Source organism: Malania oleifera, chromosome 2, assembly GCF_029873635.1.
Source record: "Malania oleifera isolate guangnan ecotype guangnan chromosome 2, ASM2987363v1, whole genome shotgun sequence".
NCBI classification, from domain to species: Eukaryota; Viridiplantae; Streptophyta; class Magnoliopsida; order Santalales; family Ximeniaceae; genus Malania; species Malania oleifera.
This window is the reverse complement of record NC_080418.1, coordinates 125,491,129-125,519,122: the sequence shown is the minus strand read 5'-3', so window position 1 is coordinate 125,519,122 and position 27,994 is coordinate 125,491,129. Positions and strand designations below refer to the sequence as shown.

The 27,994-nt window shown below is 36.8% G+C and overlaps 1 protein-coding gene across 10 annotated transcripts; it reads left to right on the top strand.

Annotated features, from left to right (window-relative positions):
- Positions 1-6: 6 nt before the first annotated feature.
- LOC131147945 (uncharacterized) lies at positions 7-27,994 on the top strand. 10 transcript variants are annotated; one of them, XR_009134970.1, is made up of 6 exons: positions 46-381; positions 753-789; positions 1,947-2,030; positions 2,496-2,602; positions 9,659-9,730; positions 27,533-27,994. XR_009134970.1 is itself a non-coding variant. In XM_058097620.1 (5 exons), the coding sequence occupies exons 1-4, from the start codon at positions 67-69 to the stop codon at positions 9,691-9,693; spliced, it is 471 nt and encodes a 156-aa protein (XP_057953603.1). In that variant the 5' UTR covers positions 46-66; the 3' UTR covers positions 9,694-9,730; positions 27,533-27,994. The 10 variants fall into 10 exon arrangements, 4 of the variants coding, with proteins under 4 accessions (XP_057953603.1, XP_057953602.1, XP_057953604.1 ...); XR_009134969.1 differs by lacking the exon at positions 9,659-9,730 and having other exon boundaries at positions 7-381; XR_009134971.1 differs by lacking the exon at positions 9,659-9,730 and having other exon boundaries at positions 1,947-2,014.

Genomic DNA, 27,994 nt, shown 5'->3' with positions numbered 1-27,994 from the left:
AACACTCCTACAAAAGTAAAATTACAATAAAACAGGCACTAAGCTTCAGCTTCACAATTTCTATCCATGGCCACACTCTGTAGCTACTCCCTCCACAGCCCTCCTTCTTCGTCTTATTCTCTTCCTCCTTCTTCTTCACATTCAACATCCATAATTCACTTTTCTCCATGTTCACTCGCCGCACAGGAAGTCCCAGCAAAATCTGAAACTCACAGATTGTCCAATTGTAGTTTAATGCCCACTGTGTGTCAACCGACAAGGCTCTTTCTCCACCCCATTCTCTTATTCAGTGGCTTCGAAAGGCCTTTGGATACCCAGAATTTTCTTGCTGCTGTTAGTGTTTTGGCCGCCATTGCCCTTTCACTATTCCTTGGTTTTAAGGTAATGGCCCACATTTTTCATTTTTTTTTTCGGAACAGAATCTGTTTGTGTCGACGGAAAATAGTTTCTGGGAAAAAAATTCCGTACTGTGCTACTAGAAATTGTTATAGTGAACTCTTAGAAAAAAAAAGGTTTATTCTGTTTCTTCAAATGGGAAGAAAGCGGAAGAGGATTAGGTCGGTGACTGTTTCTATAGACCTGAAATTTTCTATTTGTATATTTAGGGGACAAATTTCCCAGGAAAAATTTGGGGAAAACTTTCCCAGAAAATTTTGAGGTTGAAACAAAAGGGACATAGAGTTGAGAATTTTATGGATAAGAGTTTTTTGTGGTTTTAGTTGTTTACTGAGCAATTGGTAGGGATTTTGCAGGGAGATCCCGTCCCTTGTGATAGGTGCGCTGGGAATGGTAAGTGCTTTCTTGGTTTTGGTTTTATACTGGGACTGTTGTAAAATGTGCTGATGAGAACGGACTTACTTCCTTGCAATAAACCGTTTAAAAGAAAAACATGCAAAATTTTTAAATGTTTACGATGTGCCCTTTCTCCTTAATTGGCACATACATGTAGCAAATTTTTAGATTCTTCCATCATTTGAAGGCACTTACATGTGATTTTGAACATGAAAAGATTGGCTTCACAAGCCATTGCCATTGGTGGCAACTGCTTTGCATAATTTGGTTGACAACTCACGAAAGAAATGCGCAGAAGGCAAATGTTGAAAAATAATCAAATGTGTACACAATAATTACACTATGTTGCTCAAACTAATGGATAAGCGTCAGGTATGTTGTAAATGTTTTAAATCCATGGGAAAATATTTTAAAAAAAGTCTTGAAGTGATTAAACAAGGGGCACAAGCTGCAGTGGGTTCCATGGGCTGAACCAAATCATAAATTAAGTTTAATACTCTTGTAGTCCAAGCATTGTGGCCAAACTGTTTCCCCTTCGCCTCCCTAGTTAGATGAGTTTTATGCATTTTTCTTTACCAAATTTGTTGGTTCTCCAATCTTCCTATTGAGCAGTTGCGGAGTTAATTAGTTTGTTTTTCATACTTCATTGAATGAATGCTTCCTCATTTAATGTTCATGTACAGTCCTAGTCTTCTTTATTGATCCAATTTCGGATTATGAAGTGGGCCAGTAAACTGTAGATGATTGCCTATTGCTTGCTCATTGCATTTTTATTTTTTTTACATTATCAAACAAATTTTTTTTCCTATTTGTTCTTCAGCTTATTATTTTCTGTCATAGATTTATGTATGTCATAGATATTATGCTGGCATTGCTTGTAGATATTTTCTGGCATAAATTGAGTTTGTAATCTCCCTGTGAATGATGCTCTTGAAAGGTTTGGCATTTCTTTTACATTATTTACTTTTTAATTTATTCAGCGTTATGTTGGATACTTTTGCAATACTGCCCACCACTTGTTTCCCTTAAATGAATTTGCAGGAGTGCCCCTTCATTTGTTGTAACGCCTGATCTATATACTTGACTTTTTTTTTAAATAATTTTTTTGGAAGCAAAAGAGCATATCATTTACAGGACCGCTTATTGGTGCGTAGGTGGCACAAAATGTGTTTTTTGTAACAATGGTAAGATGAAGCAAGAAATGGGATTGGTCGATTGTAAGGTGTGCAAGGGTGCAGGTATTGCTTTCTGATTTACACATTCCTAGAAAAAAAAGAAAAAAACTATAAAGCATCCTGGACATTAAGGATTGATTAAACAGTTGCTACTATAAAGCATCGTGGACAGTAAGGGTTGTTTTTTTAGCACTTGTTATTTTTTTCCCTGACTTGTTCAAAGTAATATCTTATTAGGTTTTCTTATGAATTCTATCATCCTCATTTTATATTATCACACTGGTAAATATGAATGATCTATATGTTTGTCGACTTTGTTCACATGCTTTTAAAAAAGCAATAGAATTATTTCCATTTTGATTTTAAGTGCAAATATCTCCTATAAAAATTACCTTTTTTTTTCACCGCTGACTATTGCAAGTTATCTTGAGTGGTTGTATATAGTTGTAATACAGACCTTACTTAGTATTTATTACTTAATTCTTGTCTATAATTTCCTGATCATTTAATAAATTATGCAATGCTTAGGATTGATATTCTGCAAGAAGTGTGGAGGTTCTGGATATTCTAGACGTTTATGAGGTGCAGGCGAAAAAATCACTTTCGGTCTATTGATCCCCTATGTTTTCCAATATGTACGAAAATTTTGGCCTTTTTCTCTTCTTCTTTTTCTTCTGTAGTAAGTGACAGGCGGAAAAAAGCTAGTGTAATTGTTGTTTTTATTCTGCATTCCAGTTAATTTGCATCCATCTTGAACTCATCTCATAGTGACCTAACGTGATCAGCATAGAAATGGGGATTGTTTCATTTTTATTTCCTTGACCTAGTTTAGGGAAGCATATGCTATTAGGCATGTATGATTGTCATTGTACCATGAAAAATATTACATTGTGCGACTGTTAATAACAAATAGAATCAATATGGTCTCTTTGTAAAGCTAAAAAATATTATACTTTTTCTCGGTTAAACTCTTATGAGTGTCAATCATACAGTGAGATTGACTCTAACATTACGTTCAGTTTGTGGAATCCCTATTCCCATGAATAGATTAGTTATAATAGGTTAGTTATAATTAGTTAAACACAAAATAATGTTATACCTTAAAGCAACTAACAAAGTGAAACCTTTTATGAATTTATAACAAGGAATAGACTAGGAGTAACGATTCCCAAATTTCACCATGGGAATGCCTAATCATATCTTATTACATGTTGGATGAAATAACAAGATATAGCTATTACCTCTATTCTCAAATTTTTACATGTTGGATGAAATAACAAGGTATAGCTATCACCTCTGTTCTCAAATTTTTCATTGTATTCTACCTTATTCCAAGGTATAGTTATTCTGCTAACCAAACATAACCTAATGGTTCATCAAGTTAGCTCAATAAATAATGATTTTGACAATGATTTTAATGATGGGCTTGATGAAGTCACCTAGGACAATCTCAGTGATATTGATGAACCAAATAATGATTTTAATGTTGTCAATGATTTTAATGAGCTAACTCAATAGTTTGGCTTTTGTTGGTTGATTGCTAATTTTAATGATATGATTAAAATGCAACAATTTGAAGACTTGATCTTTTTTATTTTTTATTTTTCTTTTTTTGATAATAAAAGAAAGTGTTGTAAGAAAGGATAAGAAACACAAGTTATATTACCTAAAAAAGGACAGGGAATCCTCAAGAAAAAGCCAAAAATCAGCAAAAGAGTATTAATTAAGAAAGCTCCTCATTAAACCCTTTCCATCTTAATTCACCAAACACTGCTGATTGGTTAATCCTTGCTGATTCTTCTTTATCTTTCTTTTTCCCCCATTCAAATGAATTTTGTTACCTCTAAGATCATACAGCCATAGCCCATCTTATCCAGCAATTGTTCAGCTTCTAAGGCCTGCCATTTTTATCTTCCGCTGGAGTAGGCAAAATCCCAACCTTACTTTGCTGCTGTTGACCAATTCCGCCATCCTCAAAGATAGGAATACCTTCCAAACCTTCCATCGGTGATGGAGGGACATACGATAAATCCCCAAGTAAATTAGATGAATCAAAACCATAACATATTGTTCCCAAAACTCACCCAAAAGCGAGTTATCATCATGGTCAAACTAACAAGTGTCATCATTGTCACTCTTTGGCCTCATCCCATTTCAAACTAACAAGTGTCATCATTGTCACTCTTTGGCCTCATCCCATTTTTTCTTCTCCTTCCCTTTGCTAACCCTGTCATATGCATCTCCTATGGTGGGAAGGCCTTCGTAGAAACACAGCCCTACATAGAGCTTTCTCGCTTTCTTGGTGCTTATTAAACCAATTAATTATGCAACGTCTATGTATAAGAGAAAGCAATCCATAAAAAGAGCCCTTCATAAACAGTAATTAACAAAAAAAAAAAAACATGGGGTAAAAAGAACGTATAAAAATAGCTTTAGTACCCAGTGGACAGCATGGGTGATTGAATGTATAAACAATCTTTCCTAAAAATATGCTGTCCGGTAATTTAATAAAATTTCCTGAAATGATAAAGGAAATGTTTAAAAATGGTTTCCCCACCTTCATCTTTCATAAACACTGCTCTAATTAGAGCCTTCCTGCATGATTACCCAAACAATGCACTCCCACATGATTGCAGGTCAGAACATAAAATCAATCATCGCAAAATTTGAAGAAGAACTGAACCAAAATTTTTGGTTGAGCTCTGTGAAAACTGAACTGGACCGATTATTACAATCTAACTCCCCTCACAAAATATCATTCAGAACCTCCACAATTGTCTTCACTATACTACCAGCCTCAGCCTACATATTTAAAGATTTTTCTTGCAGCTCACGCAAGCAAATCACTCAAGAAACATACTTTTAATTTTTTGAAGCATAGCTAGAGATTTCGAGGAAAACTGGAAAAAAAAAAAAAAAAAAAAACCCAAGTTTAAGCAATCCTCTTTCTGGATGGTAGGATTAAATAAATAATAAAAAAAAAGACCTAATGAATTATATTACAAAAAATCAAATTTTAGAGATCCTCTCATAGCAGCTGAGATTCAGGAAAGGACAGATTAATTCAGAAATCAAACCTCTTGACTTCCCAATACCCATCCTTCATGAACCATGACGGCAGTTTTGCAAAGCTTCCCAATTTAGATTGTCGCAGAATGTCGTTTCTGTTCAATACTCTCCAATCAAAGCTATGATTTTTGACTTGAGATGGCCAATATCCCAGACTTGAGAGCCAAGAGCTATGATTTGAGAGATGAGACCTTGCTTCCCAATTCATATTGTCTCAGAATGTCTTCTCTGTTCAATACTCTCCGATCAAAGCTTGATTTTTTACTTGAGAAGGCCAATATCCCAGACTTGAGAGCCAGGAGCTATGATGAGAACCTTGCAGGTTTTAGAGAGGTGTCTTCAAAGTTAGCCATGTGTGGAATTGGCTGCACCATTGTAGACCATGTGGGAAGTGGTGAAGAGATTGTAAACCCTAGGAGGCATGGAGGGCTTGAGGCTGGGAGGATGAGGAGTTAGATGAAGAGGAAACATGGAAAGTATGAAATATATTACTCTCTTACTTTAACTGAACCTTGGGGACACTAATTTTAAGCATATTTTGGTTTTCGGTTCCATTGGTTTTTAGTTTTGCAAGACCAACATGGAACCAAATATATTTTGGTTTTGTTATTTAGAACCAAACCGGACTAGTTCAGGTATATAACCAAACCGTTTGGACCAAAATGGTTCGGTTTGGTCGTTCGGTCAGTTTTATTGGTTTCAATCAATATGTGCACGGCGCTACTTATTGGAGGTGGTTGGAGCAGGCTGGGAGATGAAGCAATTGTAAGAAGAAAATGAGGTTAGGGCTTTCTTCAGCAGAAGGTCTATCCAATGGAATGGGGCTGTGCTGTGTGTTATTTCTAATGTTTAAAAGGGGTATTTATGTCAGATTAGCCAAAATAGTGGGCATAACCTGGTTACCAAAGGGGATTCCCATCGGAATGAAATTCCCAAAACTTACCCATGGGGGAGGATGGGAATGAGATTTCCATGTTCTGTGAGAATCCTTCATTCCTAGGAAATGTAAGATTCCCGGCATGTTCTCCCAAAACATATATGGGAATGAGACATTATGAACATCACATTCCTGTGAATGTTGAAAGATGCTGCAAACTTTTGGTTTGGTCCCCCCTACAAGTTTTTTAGTTAGTTTCAATGCTTAAAACTAAGTGATTTCTAGCTCTTGTGGGTCATGGGATTTTGCAATGCCCTTTGGTAGGAGTTCCTTTATAAGGGAATCCTCATCTTGCAAGGTTTTGGGATCTGGTGATCACTAAGGTGTTTAAACGTCTAGATGGGTGAAACGGTACACCCTTTCCCTTGGGGGTTACATTTACTTCAATCAAAGGGTTTTCTTTCTTCGATGCCCTTGCGCATATATATATATACGATCCTTGTTTAAGATTCTGGTGGGGGTGACCAAGTAAAATAGAGAGGGTTATGCATGATTTTCTTTGGTCAAGGCCCTCAAGGGATGGTGAGGAAGAGTGATCATATTGTGAGTTGGGCTAGGTCTAAGGAGTGTCTTTGGTCTTAGTAATTTTGTAACTAAAATAGTGCTTTGGCGGGTAAATGGTTATGGCATTGTGTCTTTGCTCTTAGTAATTTTGTAAGTAAAACAGTGCTTTGGTGGGTAAATAGTTATGGCATTTTCCTTTGGAAATTGATTCTCTTTGGTATAGGGTTATTAAAAGTAAATTTGGTTTGCAAAAGAATAGGTAGGATGCTAATATCGTAGCTGGAATTTGACATGTAAGCTCTGGGAATTTATTTTGCAGGTAAATTTTTTTTTCTTTCCTTGTGGAAAATATAAAGTGGGAGATGGTTGTGGGATTCACATTTGGAAAGAAACTCTGGCTTGCGGAATATGATCTTTTATTGTGTTTCCTCTATCTCTCGTCTTTTTTTGCATCTTGTTGTCAATGTACCTTCTTTCGTCATTATGGAAATTTCTGTTGTTTCTTGAGATGTTTAGTTTCATCGAAATCTTAATGATAGTGAGGTGGAGGAACTTTTACTTCTAGGTTGATAGGTTCTTTTCGTTATTCTCATTGTGTGGATGTTAGGATTTGGTGTTTGGATAATTTAGATGTTTTCCTTTCTAAGATAAACTTTGTGTGGATTGCCGTTTTTACTATAGTTAATGCCGACAATCTGCTCCTGATTAGATGACCATATATGACTCCCTCTCCTGATGTATGTGTTGTGTTGCGATAGTATTAAGAGTTGCACTATTTTATTTCTTCTTTGCATCATGGCTGGTGCGTATGGAACAAATTGTTCATGTTGTTGGGAGAGTGTTGGATTTGTCCTCATTCTTTGGAAGGTTTTTTGATGATTGATTTTAGAGGCTTTGAAAGGTGAAATGTAAGATGTATTCCCAAGAGGGGGGTGAATTGGTTTATTAAAAATTTATTTGCGGAATTTCAATTTACCTTAACCCTTTTTAATTTAAACTTCCACAATCACACAATCACGATGTCTAAACAGCGACCATACTATACCAATTGGGAATCATAGATATGAATATGAAATCTGAAATTATAATACAAAATCAAACTTTAATTAATTCAGTTGAGCAATTTATCAGAATCTTATTTTCAGCCATACTCAATGATATTTTCAGATACAATTTCAGTAGTGAAAGTTGGTTTATCTTTGCATAAATGCTTCAATCGAATGATTAATCACAAACCCTTTTACCTGAGCTTATTCAATCAAGAATTCAGAGATTTATGCTTGTCTGAATTTTTAATCCAACAACACAATCAGCATACAATATGTTTTCTTGATTCAATCATGTGGAATGACGGCCAGCAATGTGAACGACGACCACGGTTGGTGAACGATGGCCATGGTTGGTGAATGACGGCCACCTACCATGGTGGGTGAGCCACCACCACCTACCATGAGATGTGAACGACGACCACGGTTGGTGAACGATGGCCATGGTTGGTGAATGACGGCCACCTACCATGGTGGGTGAGCCACCACCACCTACCATGTGATCTTGCCACAAGCCAAAGGCTATAAATTGAGACCCCCCACTGAAGCTAAACTACACATCTCAGCTGCAAGTTGTGTCCTCTTCTATTTTTTCATATTTTATTCTCTGTGTACATGTTAAATAAGGACCTGAGTATGTAAAGAATACACAATTGAATATACAATTGATTCATTCTCATTCTCTACATGGTATTAGAGCTCGGGTTACTCTAAAACCCTAAGCAATCCATGGCTGCCCAAAAAGGAGACAACCATGAGTCTAGTCAGTCGACAACCCAGGAAGGAGAGTCGGAGATAACCTCCTCCATTGGCTTGACTGGCGTGTATTTGAGAATTCCCCACTCCATCTTACTGTTAAAAAATTCAATGGTAAGAATTACAGAGAATGGGCATAGTCAATCAAGCTCGTTATCGACGGTAAGGTAAAGCTTGGCTTTCTTACCGGTGAGACTTGGCGACCACCTTCTACTGATGCAGTGGCATCCCAGAAATGGCGGTTTGAGAACTCCTCGTTAATGTCATGCTTGATAAACTCTATGAAGCTAGCCATTGGCAAAACGTACTTGTTTCTCCCGACGGCAAAGGAAATGTGGGATGCGGTGCGTGAGACATACTCCGATGCTGAAAATGCTATCCAGATTTTCGATTTGAAGACGCAGCTATGGCAGAAGAAGCAAGGAGATCGGGAAGTCACGGAATACTACACCGAGATGCTTGGACTTTGGCAAGAACTCAATCTCAGTTGTGAAGAGGAATGGGAATGCATGGGTGACAGTATATGTTTCAAGAAGAAGATGGAGAATCTCGTATTCGAGTTTCTGGCAGGGCTGAACTGAGAGCTTGACGACGTGAGGAGTAGGATTCTAGGTCGCCGGCTGCTGCCCTCCATACGATAAGTCTTCTCTGAGGTTCGACATGAGGAAAGTAGGAGGAACGAGATGTTGAAGGAGCAAAACAAGTTTGGGCCCGAGGCATAAGCTCTTATAACTCGTGGGCCTCATATTGGATTCAGCCCAAAACAGTCTAGAAAACCCTATTGTGAGCATTGCAAAAAAAAATGGGTCATATTAAAGACACCTGCTGGACCTTACATGGCAAGCCCATGGATTGGAAGCCTAGACAGCCCAATAAAGCCCATGGTCATTAGGCCTCCATCGAAACCCAGGCGAAAAAAATACCCACAGAAGCCCATGGCCCGACAACTTCTTGTGGGGGATTTAATTCAGACCAACTTGCAAAAATATATGAGCTATTTTCCAATTTTCAATCCTCAGGTCAGTCCGCTAATACTATGTCATTTGGCTCTTTAGCCCACAAAGGTACTTTTTTGACAGCCTTTAGTACCACTCCTCATTTACCCCTTGGATTATTGACTCTGGTGCATCTAACCATATGACCGATGCTCATCATTTATTTTCAACATACTCACCTTGTGCAGGTAATTTAAAATTCAAAATTGCAGATGAGACTCTATCCCCTGTTGCTGGCAAAGGGAGTATTCGTATTTCTGAATCTATTACTCTTGAATCTATCTTCCATGTTCCTAATTTATCGTGCAATTTGCTGTCTATTAGTCAGTTAACCAAACAGTCTAATTGCTCAGCTAAATCTCTACCCTCTCATGTGTCTTTCAGGACCTATCATTAGGGAAGACGATTGGCAGTGCTAAGGAATGTGACGGGCTCTACTACTTCGACAAAGCTAATGTGAGTGGACCGTGTCCTCCTACTGTTTGTAATTCTGCATCTAGTCTTAGGGAAAGTAAACTTTTGTTATGGCACAAAAGGATGAGACATCCTAGTTTTTAGTATTTGTTGCACTTATTTCCTTCAATATGTTCAAATAAAATTGCCTTGGATTTTTAGTGTGAAGTGTGTGAACTTGCCAAACACCATCGTACTACTTTTCCTAGATCTTAGTATAAACCATCCATGCCATTTAGTCTGATTCACAGTGATCTATGGGGACCTTCTCGTACTCCTAATAGGACCCATACATAATGGTTTGTTACTTTTATCGATGATCACACTTGTATGTGTTGGGTATATTTTATTGACTGATAAAACTAAGGTTCGATCAGTCTTCATGAATTTTCACTCTATGATACAAATCCAGTTTCACACAAGAATGCTTTTCTGAATGGTGAGCTAGAAGAAGTGTTCATGACGCTACCACGAGGATTTTGCAAAGAGGGAGAAGAAACTAGAGTGTGTAAATTTAAGAAATCCCTATATGGAATCAAGCAATCACCAAGGGCGTGGTTTGATGGATTTGCAAAGGCGATAAAGAATCAAGGATACCGACAGGGGTAGTCAGATCACACTATGTTCTTCAAATAGTCCAATGAGGGAAGAAGGACCATCCTGATTGTGTGCATTGATGACATCATTCTCACTGGAGATGAGATAGGAGAGGTGGAAAGATTGAAGAAGATCTTAGCCATAGAGTTTGAGGCAAAAGACCTGGTTCAAATGCGACATTTTCTGTGAATGGAGGTCGCCAGATCAAGGAAGGGAATTAGTGTCTCCCAGAGAAAATATGTACTTGACCTTTTGACCGAGACTGGCATGCTTGGTTGTAAACCAAGTGATACTCCTATTGAGGCAGGAAAAAGAACGAAAGACGTAGGAAAGCATGTGGATAGAGAGAGATATTAGAGACTAGTAGGTAGATTGATCTACCTCTCTCACACTAGGCTTGACATTGTTTTTGCTGTAAGTGTGGTCAGTTAACACCATGGTCTTAAATTTTCACGAAATTGTCGAAATTTCCGTGAAAATTTCCGATTTCTGTCACCCTTGAAATCGAAATGGCAGTCGATTTCCGTCATGCATAATTTTCGTCAAAATCTCAACAAATCATCTGAAATTTATCGAAATCTCGAAATTTTAGCGAAACTCATCGAAATTTTAACAATACGATGAAATTTCGTCAAAATTCAAATGAGAAATTTAGAAGTGAAGTGAAATTTCTATCTTAATTTATTTTATCCAAACAAAAGATTATACAAGTGCTTTTGAAATTATATGAAAAAATAAACTTACAGTAACATTTTATTTAACCATTCATGTCTAAATTATCATTATTTGTATAATAAATAATATTTAAATGATTTATGAATTTCATTTGTATTAACTGAATATGTTTAATGTACATTATCTTACAAATATGCTTGATACACATATTTTACAACTTTTCCACCTCATACAAAACATAGATGTATTTAATTTGTAATATATTAGTCCTAAAACTTATATTGTTATGTTTGTTAACCATTCTAAAGTTTAACAAAGAATTCCATGCTTTACTTCTAATTTCCGTTATTTTTTCAAATTGAAATCGAAATTTCCGTACTTTTGGAGCTTTGAAATTTGAGTCGAAATCGAAATTTAAGACCTTGGTCAACACATGCACTCACCAAAGGAGAGTCACCTTGAAGCAGTATATAAGATTCTCAGATATCTGAAAGGCTCTCTAGGGCGGGGACTATTCTTCAAGAAAGGTGACAGTAAGAAGGTAGAGATCTACACAGATGCTGATTGGGCAGGATTAGCAGAAGACAGAAGGTCTACTACCGGCCACTGTACCTATGTTTGGGGAAATCTAGTAACATGGAGGAGTAAGAAGCAGAGTGTGGTAGCCAGAAGCAGTGTTGAGGCTGAATTCAGAACTGTTGCACAACGAATGTGTGAAGGGCTATGGTTACGAAAACTTTTAGAAGAACTACACATCACAGTAGAGCTCCCCATCAAACTCTATTGCGACAAAAAAGCCGCCATTAGTATTTCTTAAAATTTTGTTTTGCATGACGGGACTAAACATATAGAAGTGGATAGGCATTTTATAAAGGAGAAATTGAGAAGGGGACAATTTGCATGACCTATATCCCTACAAGAGAACAATTAGCAGATATTTTCACTAAGGGATTACAGAGATCTAGTTTGATGAGTTTATTTGCAAGTTGGACATGATCAATATCTATGATCCAACTTGAGGGGGAGTGTGGAATGATGGCCAGCAATATGAACGACGGCCACGATTGGTGAATGACGGCCAGCAGTGTGAACGACTGTCACAGTTGGTGAATGATGGCCACCTACCATGAGATCTTGCCACAAGCCAGAGGCTATAAAATGAGACCCCCCACCGAAGCTAAACTACACATCTCAACTACAAGTTGTGTCCTCTTCTGTTTTTCCATATTTATTCTCTGTGTACATGTTAAATAGGGACCCAAGTATGTAAAGAATACACAATTGAATATAAAATTGGTCCATTCTCATTCTCTACAAATAACAATCAAGATCAATATTCAGCAAGTTCCCAATATTCAGCAAGTACTCAATGAATATATAAACATACACGCAGGTTATAATCTTGCAAGAATTTAAAGAGTAAGGGAAGAGGAGCTGAACATCGGATTTTTTACAAGGTTCGGTCAGCAACCTACGTCCTTACCTCAAGCAACCCGCTTTGAGGATTTTCCTTTCCACTTCGTTACTTGGTGAAGCAAGTCAAGCAACCCTCTCTCCGTTCAAGGTGGAAACGTCTCTCTAATGAGAACAACCCTCTCATTGGGTAACAATTCAAAATCCCTCAATCGTCAATAACAAAACAAACAAAGAAAAATTGTTTGTACAATAGAAATACTCTCAACTAGAGCAGATTTGTACACGTTAGAATCACGATATACTTCAATAAAATCAATAAAGAGATGAAGCTCGAGATTATTTCACCAGTAATCTGATTAAAGGGTGAGGATTTTGAAAGATCAAATCATATTTTCGTGAGAAATTTCAGCAAGAACACAGTAGCCTCTTCAGAAAAATTTCAGCAGTATAACACAAGATTTTGAATTCGTATGTGTGTATGAGTTAACCTAATTTGCGAAAATATAATCTATATATAGTGCAAAATGATTTCTTACCGTTTTCCCCAAGTTTTCTCTGAGTTTGGAAACCAATTCTTCAATTTTGGAAACAAAATCAGCGTTGTTAAAAGTTTAAAACATAGACATCACTCAACTAAGCCCGAGGGTCAGTTGCCTAAGCTCTTTTAAAACTAGTGCATTCAGAAAGTCAGTACTGGGTCAGTCTACTGGTCATGATGGTTTAGTCGCCTGTTCCTGTTTTGTTTGCTCATTAATAAAGTTAGTAGCATATTAGTCGCCTAATGGTTTAACATCAGTCGCCTGACCACTTGGCCACTCTTTGTTTTTCAAAGTTTGGTTCCAAAACTTAAACTTGTCACTTGGAAACTTATTTTAGACTTTATGAAAATATTTTCCTTGTTTAAAAATAGGTCTCTAAGTCCATAATAATTCCTAAGAGCTTCAATCATCAATATTGATTTTTGAAGTACTTAAATGAGACTTTAACAAGATGAATCTATCAAAATTCCTAAGTTTTCATGTTGTGAAGCTTCCAATATCCTTCTGAGCTTTAATCAATTCTTCAATAACCTTCATGTCTCTCATGACTTGAAGCTTTATATCCATCATGGCTCATAGCTTTAAATGTAAACTTCATTCAAGCTCTTCAAGCATACTCACTCGATTTCATAAAAACACTTGAGCCTTGAAACTTAACTCAACAAACATGTTAAGTAACCTTAATTTGTTATCATAGAAAGGAGGTTAAGCCTTGTTAGGCCAACAATCTCCCCTTTTTTGATGATGACCAATAAGGAGCAAAGATGAGAAAGCCTTACTAAGGCTCCCCCTTACAATAAGCATGTCCTTAACAAGTCATAACATGAATTTTCTAAAAACTTAGATAAGAATATATATCAAACTTTTAGTACTTTCAACATATATCATGCTCTCATATCAGAATATATATCAAGCTTGTTGCAATTTCAACATATATCATGCATTATTTAATATGACTCCCCTTGAATGTACTATTTAAATGTTTATTAAGGTACGTCATGTATAAGCTATATGCAATATTCAATCTCAACTACATCTCAACTTCATGCTCATTTGCTATGCTATGCTGCTCTTGTGCTCAATATCATGCTCATTTTGCTAAGACTTTTCCCCCTGTTGACATCAACAAAAAGGATAAACTAAGAAAAATATCATGCAAAACATCTTAGGACCAAAGATCAGCATTCAGTACGCAAGAACAAGGTCCAAATTCAGCATGCAGTTCTCAGGTCAAGCATCCTTCAAGATGTTCAATCCAGATATCTATCATTCAACAAGCAAAAGATATTCAATATAGTCTAAAATCAGCATGCAAAATAACATATCCAAAATAAACATTAAAAAGGAAGCAGCAAAAAAAATAAAAGAGCAGTTTCAAGATCTGTAGCAACAAATACTACAACTCAAATTTGTTCAGTGAGATAAGAAATAAAATTTAGCTAAGCATCATTGCCACCGTCAGTTTGCGTACCCTTTTCATCATCATCAGCCTCATCATAATCACCTGAGCTCGTTTTCATGGGAGCTTTCCCTCGTGAAGAAGATGAGCCTTTTATGTAACTCTCAAGGCGTCCAAGTCGCTGATCAAGACCAGTAAAGCTTGACTGAAGTGAGCTGAAACCAGTACGCATTTCACCACGAAAATCACTCAGCTGCGTATTCATATGCTGTTGATAAGTTATGAACCATGAGGGAGTATCATCTGCTGGTGGAGCAGCTTGTTGGGATTCTTGTGCTTGTTTCTGTGCTGGAGCCTGTTGTGTAGCCCTACGTGCCCTACCACCCTTTGGCAACCAACCATGTTGCTGATACTTTTCATGCCTCATTTGCTTAACTGTAGTGGATGAAAAGATATCATAATGTGTGCGTTTTATAAACAAGGTGGATGGAGTGGTAACGCCTAGATGTTCAAAGATGAGGGACAAAATTCCTCCATAAGGAAGAATTACCCTTCTAGCATCTTCGTGTGAAATCATCCATTTCAACATCAGGCTAGGCAAGTCAAGACACTTACCCTTGAGCAAACACCACATCACAAAGCAATCAAGGTAGGATATATGGTCATGGGACCCTACCCTAGGCAAAATGTTATAAGTGGTGAGTTTTTGCAAAATTTGGGCTTGCAGATTTAGCTGACGATACAAAGGAGGGTGACCAAAATACACGGGTTTTTCAGTCATAATCATCGGTAAAAACTCCTCGGGAGTGAAATCTTGGGCCATTATCCAAGATTGTCCAAGTGGTGGACATTCGAACTCTCCTTCTTGGATTATAAGACTAATGGCTAAGGTTTGAGGAGTGACAACAAAGGATTTATTCATAACCTAAGTGGAGTATATAGTTTCCCCCTTTGTCAAGTTGGCGTAGAATAGCTGAACGAGATTGGGATAAATACCTTGAGCTTGATAAGTTATAAATCGTTCCCAACCCAAAGTATTGAACATGGGCAAAATGTTGGGAAAAACTCTCTAAAGAAATCAACATCTAAAACCTTATTGAAGATGGGTTCGGTAGATTGGATATGTTCCCGATAAATTTGTTTAGCGTGAGGCGTCATCAACCATCTCTCCATATCTTGAGTATCATCTTTCTCGGAGGTGGAGCCTCGGTTTGCCATGTGCTTTGTTCTTGGCATGATTTTGGAGAAAATAAACGGTTGAGTCCTCTAAAATGAGATAAGAATGAAAGGTGGAGTGGTATTTTGAAGATTAAACGAAGGAATCTTTGTGGGAGAACACTTGGAGACGAAGGAGATGAGCTTTGGGAGAGTGGAGAAACAGAGTCAGTAGACTGAAGTGTGAAAAAGTTAGGATTTCACGAAGATATGGTATTTATACTACCGCAGGTTAGTTGACTGACCTGATACTATCAGTCGTTTGACCTATGTATTTTGTTAAAATCACACAAATCAGTAGCGAGTTAGTCAACCGCACTCGAAGAGTCAGTCTCTTGATGAGCCTGAACGTGAGATATTCGTAAGTTAGTGTATGTTCAATCAACTGATGTTAAGTAGTCAGTCGCTTGTCCTTTAGGACTCTTTACTTGACTATTTAACCCAACCGCTCATTCTTATTAACTTCTCCTTCTCAAATCACCTCCCTACTGTGTAAGAGGTCTAATTCTCGTCGTATAGAGATGAGCCTATCCTTTGAAAGAGGTTTTGTGAAAATATCTGATCATTGTTCATCCGTATTTACAAATTCAAGAATGATATCTTCCTTTTGCACATGATCTCTAAGAAAGTGATGTCTAATGTCAATTTGCTTGGTCCTAGAGTGAGAAATAGGATTTTTGGAAATATTTATGGAGCTGGTATTGTCACATTTAATCGGTACAGCCAAATATTCCAAATTAAAATCCTTGAGTTCTTGTTTCATGTACAATGTTTGTGCACAACAACTACGTGCTGCCATGGTCTTAAATTTCCACGAAATTTTCGAAATTTCTGATTTCCGTCACCCTCGAGATCGAAATGGCAGTCGATTTCCGTCTTGTATAATTTCCGTCGAAATCTCATCTAATCATCCGAAATTTATCGAAATCTCGAAATTTTAGTGAAACTTGTCGAAATTTTAACTATACGATGAAATTCTGTCAGAATTCAATTGAGAAATTTAGGAATGAAGTGAAATTGTATCTTAATTTATTTTATCAAAACAAAAAATTATGACAAGTGCCTTTGAAATTATATGAAAAAATAAACTTACAATAACATTTTATTTAACCATTCATGTCTAAATTATCATTATTTGTATAGGCTGTACCGAGTGCACAAGGCTCCCACTTTGAGTGGGGTCTGGGAGAGGTGGATGTCGGCAAGCCTTACCCCCATTTTTGGAGAGGCCGCTCCCAAGTCTAGAACCCGAGACCATCGTACCAAGGCGGAGGCACTTGCCATCGCACCAAAGCATGACCTCATAAATTATCATTATTTGTAGTATAAATAATATTTAAATGATTTATGAGCTTCATTTGTATTAACTTAATATGTTTAATATACATTATCTTACAAATATGTTTGATACACATACTATTTTACAACTTTCCCACCTCATATAAACCATGTATGTATTTAATTTGTAATATATTAGTCCTAAAACTTACATTATTATGTTTGTTAACCATTTCTAAAGTTTCACAAAGAATTCCATGCTTTACTACTAATTTCTGTTATTTTTTCAAATAGAAATCAAAATTGACATCGAAATCGAAATTTTCGTACTTTTGGAGCTTCGAAATTTGAGTCGAAATCGAAATTTAAGACCTTGCTTGCTGCTACGTATTTAGCCTCAGCAATAGACAATGCCACAGAATTCTGTTTCTTGGAAAACCAAGATACTAGAGATTGTCCTAAGAAGTGGCAAGTACCACTTGTACTTTTCCGATCTATCTTACATCCGGCATAATCTGCATCCAAATAACTTATCATCTCAAAGGCAGTATCTTTAGAATACCATAAACCTAAGTCTATAGTACCTATCAAATGCCTCAAGATCCTATTGGCTGCTATTTGGTGAGATTCTTTAGGAGCCGCTTGAAAATGAGCGTACATGCAGACACTGTACATGATATTAGGTTTACTAGCCGTCAAATAAAGCAGACTACTTATCATGCCATGGTAGTATTTTACATCTACCGGCTTTCCTTGCTCATCTTTATCAAGACTAATAGAGGTGCTCATTGGAGTTCCCAATGGCTTGCCACCTTCTACATCAAATTTCTTGAGCAGGTCTCTTATATACTTTGATTGATTGATGAATGTGCCATTCTTAGTTTGCTTGATTCGAAGACTAAGAAGATATGTCAACTCGCCCATTATGCTCATCTCAAACTCGCCTTGCATGCATTTAGCGAAGTTCTTGCATAATTCCTCATTTGTAGCACCAAAGATAATTTCATCAACATAGATTTGGACGATGAACATATCATTATTTTTAGACTGAATAAACAGGGTGCTATCCATTTTCCCTCTAGAAAAATCATTTTCTAACAAGAAGCCACGTAACCGTTCGTACCAAACTCTAGGAGCTTGTTTTTATCCATATAGGGCTTTTGTTAGTCTAAACACATAATCAGGAAAATGAAAGTCTTAAAACCCATGGGGTTGTGCTACATTTACCTCTTCATTTATGAATCCATTAAAAAATGTACTCTTCACATCCATTTGGTAAAGTTTGAAATTCTTGTGAGATGCATAGGCTAGTAGCATTCTAATTGCTTTCATTTTAACTATAGGAGCAAAGGTCTCATCATAATCTATTCTTTCTTCTTGATTGTAACTCTTCACATCCAAAAGTTTGAAATTCTTGAGAGATGCATAGGCTAATAGCATTCTAATTGCTTCCATTCTAATTACGGGAGCAAAGGTCTCATCATAATCTATTCCTTCTTCTTGATTGTAAGTTTGAGCTACTAGTTTAGCCTTGTTACGGATTACAATGCTGTTCTCATCTTTCTTATTCCTAAAAACCCATTTAGTGCCAAGTACTGAGTGATCAACAGGCCTAGCAACTAACTTCCAAACCTTATGGCAACTATCCATGAATCATCATTTTTTGTTTTGTTTATGTTCTTGGGTTCCTCTTGAGATAGGAACACACAATGATTGTACCGAGTCTTCAATGAAGATCTAGTTGACACCCCTCGTGACGGTTCACCTATGATTTGGTCCTTAGGGTGATTCCTTACGAACTTCCATTCCTTAGGCAATTCGGATTGATCTAAAGAGTTATTATTCAAAGGTGTGTTGGTTTCTTTAGTCTCATCTTTTATTTCTTGAATTGCTAGGTCTTCTAAACTTTTTCTAACTTCTACTTCATCAGCGTCAGTAGGTTTAGAAGAAAATGGATTAGCCTTATCAAATGCTACATGAACTGATTCTACAATTGAAAGGGTCCTTTTGTTGTAGACTCTAAAGGTTTTGCTATTCACAGTGTATCTTAGGAAGATTCCTTCATCTGATTTAGCATCAAATTTTCCTAGGTCCTCTTTATCATTTAAGACAAAGCACTTACATTCAAATACATGGAAGTAAGATATATTTGGTCTTCTGCCCTTCCAAAGTTCATGAGGGGTCTTCACTAGGTTAGTCCTAAGGGAGATTCTATTCATTACATAACAAGCGGTGTTCACCGCTTCAGCCCAAAAATATATAGGCAGGTTATGTTCATTTAGTATGGTCCTAGCTATTTCCTGAAGTGACCTATTCTTTCTTTCAACAACTCCAGTTTGTTGAGGTGTATGAGGTGCTGAGAAGTTGTGAGATATTCCATGTTCATCACAAAAGCTCTCAACATTTTTATTTTTGAATTCTCTACTTCTATCACTTCTAATATTTAGAGCACTATATCCCTTTTCATTTTGAAGCTTCTTACATAAGTTGATCAACATCTTATACACTTCATCCTTGGAGGATAAGAATAGTACTCAGGTAAACTTAGAGTAGTCATCAACAATGATGAATGCATATTGCTTTCCTCCTAGGCTTTGTATTCTGGTGGGGTCAAACAAGTCTAGATGAATTAGTTCTAGTGACCTACCAGTAGAGATGTGCTTCTTCTTCTTAAAACTTGTCTTGGTTTGCTTTCCAAGTTGACAAGCATCACATATCTTGTCCTTTACAAACTTGGCGCTAGGTAGACCATTGACTAAGTTCTTTTTAGCTAATTTGGACAACAGGTCCATACTAGCATGTCCTAGTCTCCTATGCCATAGCCAACTAGCTTCATTTAAGGCTTCGAAGCATTTGACTTCTTGAGATATCAGGTTTTCAAAGTTTATGCAATATACGTTATCAACCCAATTAGCAATAAACAATGTGTCATGCTTTTCACTATGTTCAACTATGCATTTGTCTTGTTTGAATGTTACGTCAAAACCTTTATCACTAAGTTAATTAATGCTTAGTAGATTATGTTTTAACGCTTCTACCAATAAAACATCATCAATTACCAAGGAGAGTTCCTTACCTACTTTACCAATGCCAATAATTTTGCCTTTAGCATTGTCTTCGAAGGTGACATGTTTGCCATCCTTTAGTGTCAACTAGGTAAACTTGGACTTGTCTCCGGTCATATGCTTTGAGCATCCACTATCCAAGTACCATTTGTCTTTTGATGGAGTGGACCTAAAACATATCTGCAAGAAGGGATTCAAGATGTTACTTTTGGTACCCAAACCTTCTTAGGTCTTTTTGAACTTGTTTTAGTTTCAGTTTTGACTCTCCATACCTTTTTGATTTTAACATTCTTTCTCTTGTATGGACATTCAAACTTTATGTGTCCCTTTTTCTTACATAAAAAACACGTAGTGTGTTCATATGCATTGGTTGACGATGTGCTTGCATAATGTTTTCAAGCTTTTGCAAAATACCCCATGTAGAGGATCTTTTTCTTTATATTCTCGACTCCATTGAATCCTATGCCTTTTTTATCCAAAGACATTCTTTGTGATCCAACAAGTTTATCAAAATTCTCTTTTCCTCTAGTGAAGTTGTACATGATTTTAGATTGATCCTTAATTTAACTTTCAAGACTACATAAGTCTTTTATCCCTTTACTACTCACTTGCAACTTTACTAGTTCTTGAGACATTTGATTGATTTTACTCATGAGTTCATCAATAATTGAGTCTTTTTTCTTTTCCAGCTGATTTTGATGACTCAAGTTGGTTCATTAACATTTCATTTTGTTCTCTTAGTGTGATGTTTCTCTTTGGATACTTTTATGAACCTTTTATGCAATGAGAATAATTCAACTTGAATTTCGCTATATGAAGGCATACTCTCACATGAGTCATTACACGATTCATCACTAGATTCAGCATATGAGGTTGAATAGGAATTTATCTCGTCGTCTCTCGCCATGAAGCACAGGTTAGCTATCTCTTGATCACTTGATTCACTTTCTGAATCACTTGACCTTGAGTCATGCCAAGTCGTTGTTTTCATTGCTTTCTTTTTCTTCTTCTTGGCGTCTTTCTTGAACTGTGGACAATCAGACTTTATATATCCAACTTTCTTATAGTTATAGCAAGTCGGTGGTTCATTCTTTGTTTCTTTTTTGCTTGTTTCACCCTTATCTATTTTTGACCCTCCGAATTTTCGAGCAATTCTCTTATTCTTTTTGAAGAATTTTCTTAGTTGTCTAGTGAATAAGGCCATATTATCATCGTCTAACTCATTGTCATCTTCCTCAGTTGAGCTTTCTTTTGCAGCTTTAAGAGCTATTGACTTCTTTTGTTTACTACTTTCAGAAGTTCTTTCATTTATCGCCATCTCATACATGAGAAGCGATCCGATCAATTCATCTAGGGAAGTGTTCTTCAGGTTTCTGCCTTCAGTTATGGTAGTGGCCTTTGGTTCCCAAACAGGAGGAAGTTCTTTAAGGATTTTCTTAATCCTCTAGTAGGTAGAGTAGTTCTTACCTAGTGTGTTAAGGGAATTAATTATGTGGGTAAACCTAGTATACATACTAGTGATAGACTCCTCAGGGTTCATCCTAGAAGCCTCATACTCGCTAGTGAGCATGTCAATCCTACTATCCCTCACATCAACCGTTCCTTCATAAGTTACTTCAAGCTTATCTTAGATTTCTTTAGTTGATTTACATCCCATTATTCTATTGAATTTGTTGGCATCTAAGGCACAGTATAGTGCATTCATTGCACTTGAATTTATCTGTAGCATCTTTCATATCAGTGTCATTCAATTCTTTTTCTTCTTTAGGGATTTCCTTGTTGTCTACACTCTTAGTGAGAATAAGGTCACCATGTGTGACTACTTTCCAAACCTTCCAATCTATAGTTTGTAAGAATATCCTCATTCGTTGTTTCCAGAAGATGTAATTTACACCACAGAAAATAGGAGGTCTAGATGAAGATTGGCCTTCGCCAAAAGGGGATACACCTATGTGTGCCTTACGGATCTTTATGTAGCTACTTGTTAGGTTTTACTATAACCTACTCTTTGATACCAATTGAAATGTAAGATGTATTCCCAAGAGGGGGGGTGAATTGGGTTATTAAAAATTTATTTGCGGAATTTTAATTTACCTTAACTCTTTTTAATTTAAACTTTCACAATCACACAATCACGATATCTAAACAGCGACCGTACTATACCAATCAGGAATCCTAGATATGAATATGAATATGAAATGTGAAATTATAATACAAAATCAAACTTTAATTAATTCAGTTGAGCAATTTATCAGAATCTAATTTTCAGTCATACTCAATGATATTTTCAGATACAATTTCAGTAGTGAAAGTTGGTTTATCTTAGCATAAATGCTTCAATAGAATGATTAATCACAAACCCTTTTACCTCAGCTTATTCAATCAAAGAATTCAGAGATTTATGCTTGTCTGAATTTTTAATCCAACAACACAACCAGCATACAATATGTTTTCTTGATTCAATCACAATCAAGATCAATATTCAGCAAGTTCCCAATATTCAGCAAGTAGTCAGTGAATATATAAACATGCACGCAGGTTATAATCTTGCAAGAATGTAAAGAGTAAGGGAAGAAGAGTTGAACACCGGATTTTTTACAAGGTTCGGCCAGCAGCCTACGTCCTTGCCTCAAGCAACCCGCTTTGAGGATTTTCCTTTCCACTTTGTTACCAGGTGAATCAACCCTCTCACGTTCAAGGTGGAGACGCCTCTCTAACGAGAATAACCCTCTCGTTAGGCAACAATTCAAAATCCCTGAGTCATCAATAACAAAACAAACAAACCAAGATTGTTTGTACAATAGAAATACTCTCAGTTAGAGCAGATTTGTACACATTAGAATCACAATATACTTCAATAAAATCAATAAAGGGATGAAGCTCGAGATTATTTCACCAGTAATCTGATTAAAGGGTGAGGATTTCGAAAGATCAAATCAGATTTTCGTGAGAAATTTCAGCAAGAACAAGCAGCCTCTTCAGAAAAATTTCAGCAGTATAACACAAGTTTTTGAATTTGTATGTCTATGAGTTAACCTAATTTGCGAAAATATAATCTATATATAGTGCAAAAAGATTTCTTACCGTTTTCTTCAAGTTTTCTCTGAGTTTGGAAACCAATTCTTCAATTTTGGAAACAAAATTAGCGTTGTTAAAAGTTTAAAACATTAACATCAGTCGACTAAGCCCGGGGGTCAGTTGCCTAAGCTCTTTTAAGAATAGCGCATTCAGAAAGTCAGTACTGGGTCAGTCGACTGGTCACGATGGTTCAGTCACCTGTTCCCGTTTTGTTTGCTCATTAACGAAGTTAGTAGCATATCAGTCACCTGATGGTTTAACATCAGTCACCTAACCACTTGGCCACTCTTTGTTTTTCAAAGTTTGGTTCCAAAACTTAAATTTGTCACTTGGAAAACTTATTTTAGACTTTATGAAAATATTTTCCATGTTTAAAAACAGGTCTCTAAGTCCATAATAATTCCTAAGAGCTTCAATCATCAATATTGAATTTTGAAGTACTTGCATGAGACTTTAACAAGATGAATCTATCAAAATTCCTAAGTCTTCATGTTGTGAAGCTTCCAATATCCTTCTGAGCTTTAATCAATTCTTCAATAACCTTCATGTCCCTCATGACTTGAAACCTTATATCCATCATGGCTCATAGCTTTAAATGTAAACTTCATTCAAGCTCGTCAAGCATACTCACCCGATTTCATAAAAAACACTTGAACCCTAATACTTTACTCAACAAACATGTTAAGTAACCTTGATTTGTTATCATCAAAATGAGATTAAGCCTTGTTAGGTGAACAAAAGGCATAGGAAGTGTTATATGGGTATGTTGGCTGTAAAGAAATGCCTGTTTTTTTCAAGACACAGTTTATTTGTAGATTTGGTTTGGGATAGGATTGTTTTTTCACTTCCATGTGGGTGTTTGCTACAAGGGTTTGCCAATACAGCTTTTTCTGACATCCAGCACAATTGGTTGGCTATATTGACTATATTAACTTAATTTGGTTCCGTTTTTGGTACTAGGTTCTTCCCCCCACCACCCCCCCCCCTCCCTTGCTTGCTGAGGATTTCTCATCCTCTTTGTACGTTCTTTATCCTAATGAATTTTTTTTATACTTTAATAAAAATGGCTTAAAAGAAGTATAAACTTTGAGCAGCGTAATTAGATAGCTCCTAGTAGTAGTAGATAGCTTGGTGCCGGTCAAAAGCAGTGAACTGGCTTAGGATTGTAAGTTGCTTGGGCAGCGGGCTTCTCTCCCACATGTTGATCTTGAAATTGTGGGGAGGACCTTGTTTTTTTAATCTTTTTCCTTGTGCTCCTTAGTGAAGTGGTTTTAGCAAATTTTTTTTAAAAGAATGACAGAAAAGAAAAGAAATTCTGTTAAATGATTGAAACTTAATGAGCCAAAGCACAACTAAATAGAGTGCAAGACTGTCTATGGCCAGAAATGAGCACAAGGTGCTTCATTTATCGATATTATATGGTATGAATTTCTCCATACATGCCACCAAACATTTGTGATTACCTTAGATCAAACGCCTTTATTCTCACTGCTGTAATCAGCAACTGACAGTCCCTCCCAAAATTCCTCTCATTGTCATTGAATGCATGGGCACCAACTACTACTTGGATGGGCAATTTTTTCTAGTGTATTCAGTATAGTTGAATTTTAATTTTGAGTCTTCAGATGGTTTAGATTGCTTCTGAAAACTTCGTCAAGGAAGCACATATTCTAATCATACTATTTTCGTACTTCAGTTCTAATTTACATTATAGACATTTTTTTTTCAGTTTGTTTAGTTTTCTAGAATCTTTGTATATTTGTCTTATTTTGAACTCTTGAAAATTCTATTCTTATTCCCTTAGCAGATTCGGAGACCGGGGACCTCAGGAACTATCAGGCAGTGACATACAGTAAATTTTGTAAATTCCAATGGGATTCTTCCTACTTCTATGTTATCTCATACAAACTTTGAATCACTGAACTGCATCAGGGAGCTAGAAACTGAGGGGAGTTCAAACATGATTGACCTTTTAGGAGATGAGAGGGATAACCAGGCTGTCGAAAAAATTTCTCAATGACATGGATTTTTTTTGGTGATTTCTAATGGAGAGAAGGCTAGGTTTAAATTGGAGGGTCATAGAGTAAGGAAAAAGGCAAATAAGTTGAGTAGGGAGTTGTTTAGGCTTGCTTACCATGACAAAGGGGTAGGCCTTTGCATACTAATAATGGGATTAAAAGAGGATTCTGTCCTGGAGTGTACGGAAGTTAGGATGTGGTAATAAGAATAGAATCTTTAAGGAGTTGGTCAATCAAGTTAGTCTGGATATTTTGTTCTTTCAGGAGTCTAAACTTTGAAGTAGGGAAATAGATCCCTTGTTCTCTAGAATCATCAGGGATTTTAGATATAAAGTTTGTGTGTCAACTAATAGCTTGGGACACCATAGATGCTAGAGACTTGTTTTTGTGGGTCTTTTTCCATGTCAGTCTTCTAAGAGATTGGGGGTGTTGCGGAGTGGTGGCTTACGTCAGTTAATGTCCCCACATAGTTTTCTGTGTAGTGCTTTCTCATATGAGCTACCCTTTTGGGGTTTGTAGTCCTTGCTGGGCAGTCAGTGGTGATTTCAACGTTATTAGGAGCTCTAGGGACAAGCTAGGGAGATCAAGAGTGACCAGTAGCATTAGCATGAGGAAGTTTGTTTTTTCTGTTTTTTTATTTTCTATTTATTATTATTATTTTTATTCAAGACTGACCTTTGGAATACCCAGAGCAATGGTAATTTTTTGTAGGGGGTTTCAAGGTGATAGATAGGCTTCTTCTTGGATAGATTTGTGTTTACTAGTGTTTGGGAAGAGTTCTTCCCAAATGTTCTGCAGAGGTTCCGATTAGGTCAATCCCTGATCATTGTTTGATGCTCTTAGATTCTAATCCCATTTGGTGGGGCCCTACACTCTTTATATTTGAGAATATGTGGCTGATGCACCATTCTCTCAGGGATAAGATCAAGGTGTGGTGGAGAGATTGTTACATTCAGGGGTGGGATGGCTTTAAGTGATGAAAAAATTGAAATTTGTGTTAGATTAATTGGAACAATTGAATGTTTGGCAATGTCAAAGGAGCAAAAAATGGGATGGATAGAAAGGAGGAATGTGGGCTGTTGGGCGAGGATGATAGGGCTAGAAGGGGTCATCTTTGTAATGAGTTGGAGTTGCTTCTGAAGAGAAAGGAGATGAATTGGTGTAAAAAATCAAGCATAAAATGGGTGAAAGAGGGGGATTATAATTCTAGATTGTTTCATTGTTAGCTAATGAGAGGAGGAACTGCAGAATTGGAGCTTGAATCAGGCTGTATTGTAGGGATGATCAAAAACATATTAGAGATGAAATAATTTTTGAAGCATTTTGAGTATGAGGGTTTGGGGCTTGGAAATATGGTATCTAAAAGCATCTCTTTTATAGGAAAATGGTTATCAAAGTTTCTGTTAGAGGCTAAGTCACTATGGCATCAAGTTATTAATAGTATGGAATTGATCAAAATGGGTGGGATACTAGAGGAAATGGTAACGTTTCCCATGCGAGCCCTTGGAAGTTCTTTTTGCAGGTTGCTGGTTTTCCCCTTGCTCATTTAGAAGTGGGCAATGGCAATAGAATCCAGTTTTGGGAAGACATTTGGGGCCGTGAGACCTTGTTGGAGCCATTGGTGCTTCATGTGTTTAGATTATCTACCAACCCATAATGCACTAGTAACAAACTTTTTTATTTTCTGGAAGGTGTTTCTTTGGATTTTCACCGAGTTAGGAGTCTTAACGAAAGAGAGGTTGATGAGCTTACTTCTTTTCTAAGTGTGTTGGATCCTTCGTTCCTCAAAATAGAGAAGATGCTTGGGTCTGGCTAAGGGATTCTTCAGGTTCCTTATCTTCTAGATCTTTCTTTTCTTGTCTTTTGAGCCCTGCAACCCCTTCTCCTTTTCCTTCGTACTATGTCATTAGGAAGGTTAAGATTCCTTTTAAACCACTTAGACTCTATCTCTTAATAGGATTAATACGAATGACTTGTTACAGGTGGGGAGGCCCTACAAGGCTCTCCGCCCAAATCTTTGTACTGGGAGCACAATCAGATTAATGTGCATCTTTTTCTTTATTTTCTGGTATCAAGGAGTCTTTGGGATGCTATTAGTCTTTTCTTGTGCTTTGGTTAAATGCGGGTGGCTCTGCAAAATGTGTACGGGTTCTTATTTTTGATATATCGGGTTTTGGGAAGAGTAAAAGGAGGGCTCTATAGTTTTGTGCAATGCATGCAATCTTTTTGGATGCAATGGCTTGAGAGGAATGCAAGGATATTTAAAGCTCAATCGGCCTGTCCTGCCCAGCTGTGGGATGGGATTAATTTCTTTGCTTCTTTTTGTGCACATTTTTTTCGATTTTTGGGGGGATATCGTTGTCAGATGGCAGTACTTTGTAATTAGCTAGTTCATGGAAGATGCCTTATTCTCAATTTTATGTACTTCTGTGAAGTCTAATGGATTCTTTTCTGAGATGGATTAGTACCTAGAATGCAGCGTGATTTAATTCTCACGCCATGTATTTGTGTATGTTAAATTGCAGGTCATTCTCCCAGGTATATATATTGTAATGCCGGCCGTGGAATGGAGAAGTTGAGAATTGATGAGCTTACTTATTATGTCAATAATGCCAGCAGTAGTACTAGATGCCTCACGGTATGTATGCGGCAACATGGAGTATCTTGATCTGATCTGATCTGATCTCCAATTATGCTTTCCTTTTCTGGATCAATGATGAGTGAGAGTTTCCATGAAAGATGCCAGCCAGATGCCTGCTCTTATTCAAGATTCAAAGGGTACATCAGTTCTTGGTTTGGTTTTTGAATCAGATTGATATTCATAGACGGGTAGTACTCTCTCTCTCTCTCTCTCTCTCTCTCTCTCTCTCTCTCTCTCTCTCTCTCTCTCTCCATGTAAGGCTCTCCTTTTGAATTGCAGATTTTGTGAAAGAAAAAAGAAAATTAAGTTGAAATTAATTTTACTTTCTATTTTTCTCCATCTAAAA

Excerpts from the sequence above, each read along its gene's own strand:
- LOC131147945 (XM_058097619.1), top strand. The coding sequence starts at position 67 with ATGGCCACACTCTGTAGCTACTCCCTCCACAGCCCTCCTTCTTCGTCT. Across the intron at positions 382-752 it reads CACTATTCCTTGGTTTTAAG|GGAGATCCCGTCCCTTGTGA; the intron begins GTAATGGCCCAC and ends GGGATTTTGCAG. Across the intron at positions 2,031-27,532 it reads TAAGGTGTGCAAGGGTGCAG|GTCATTCTCCCAGGTATATA; the intron begins GTATTGCTTTCT and ends GTTAAATTGCAG.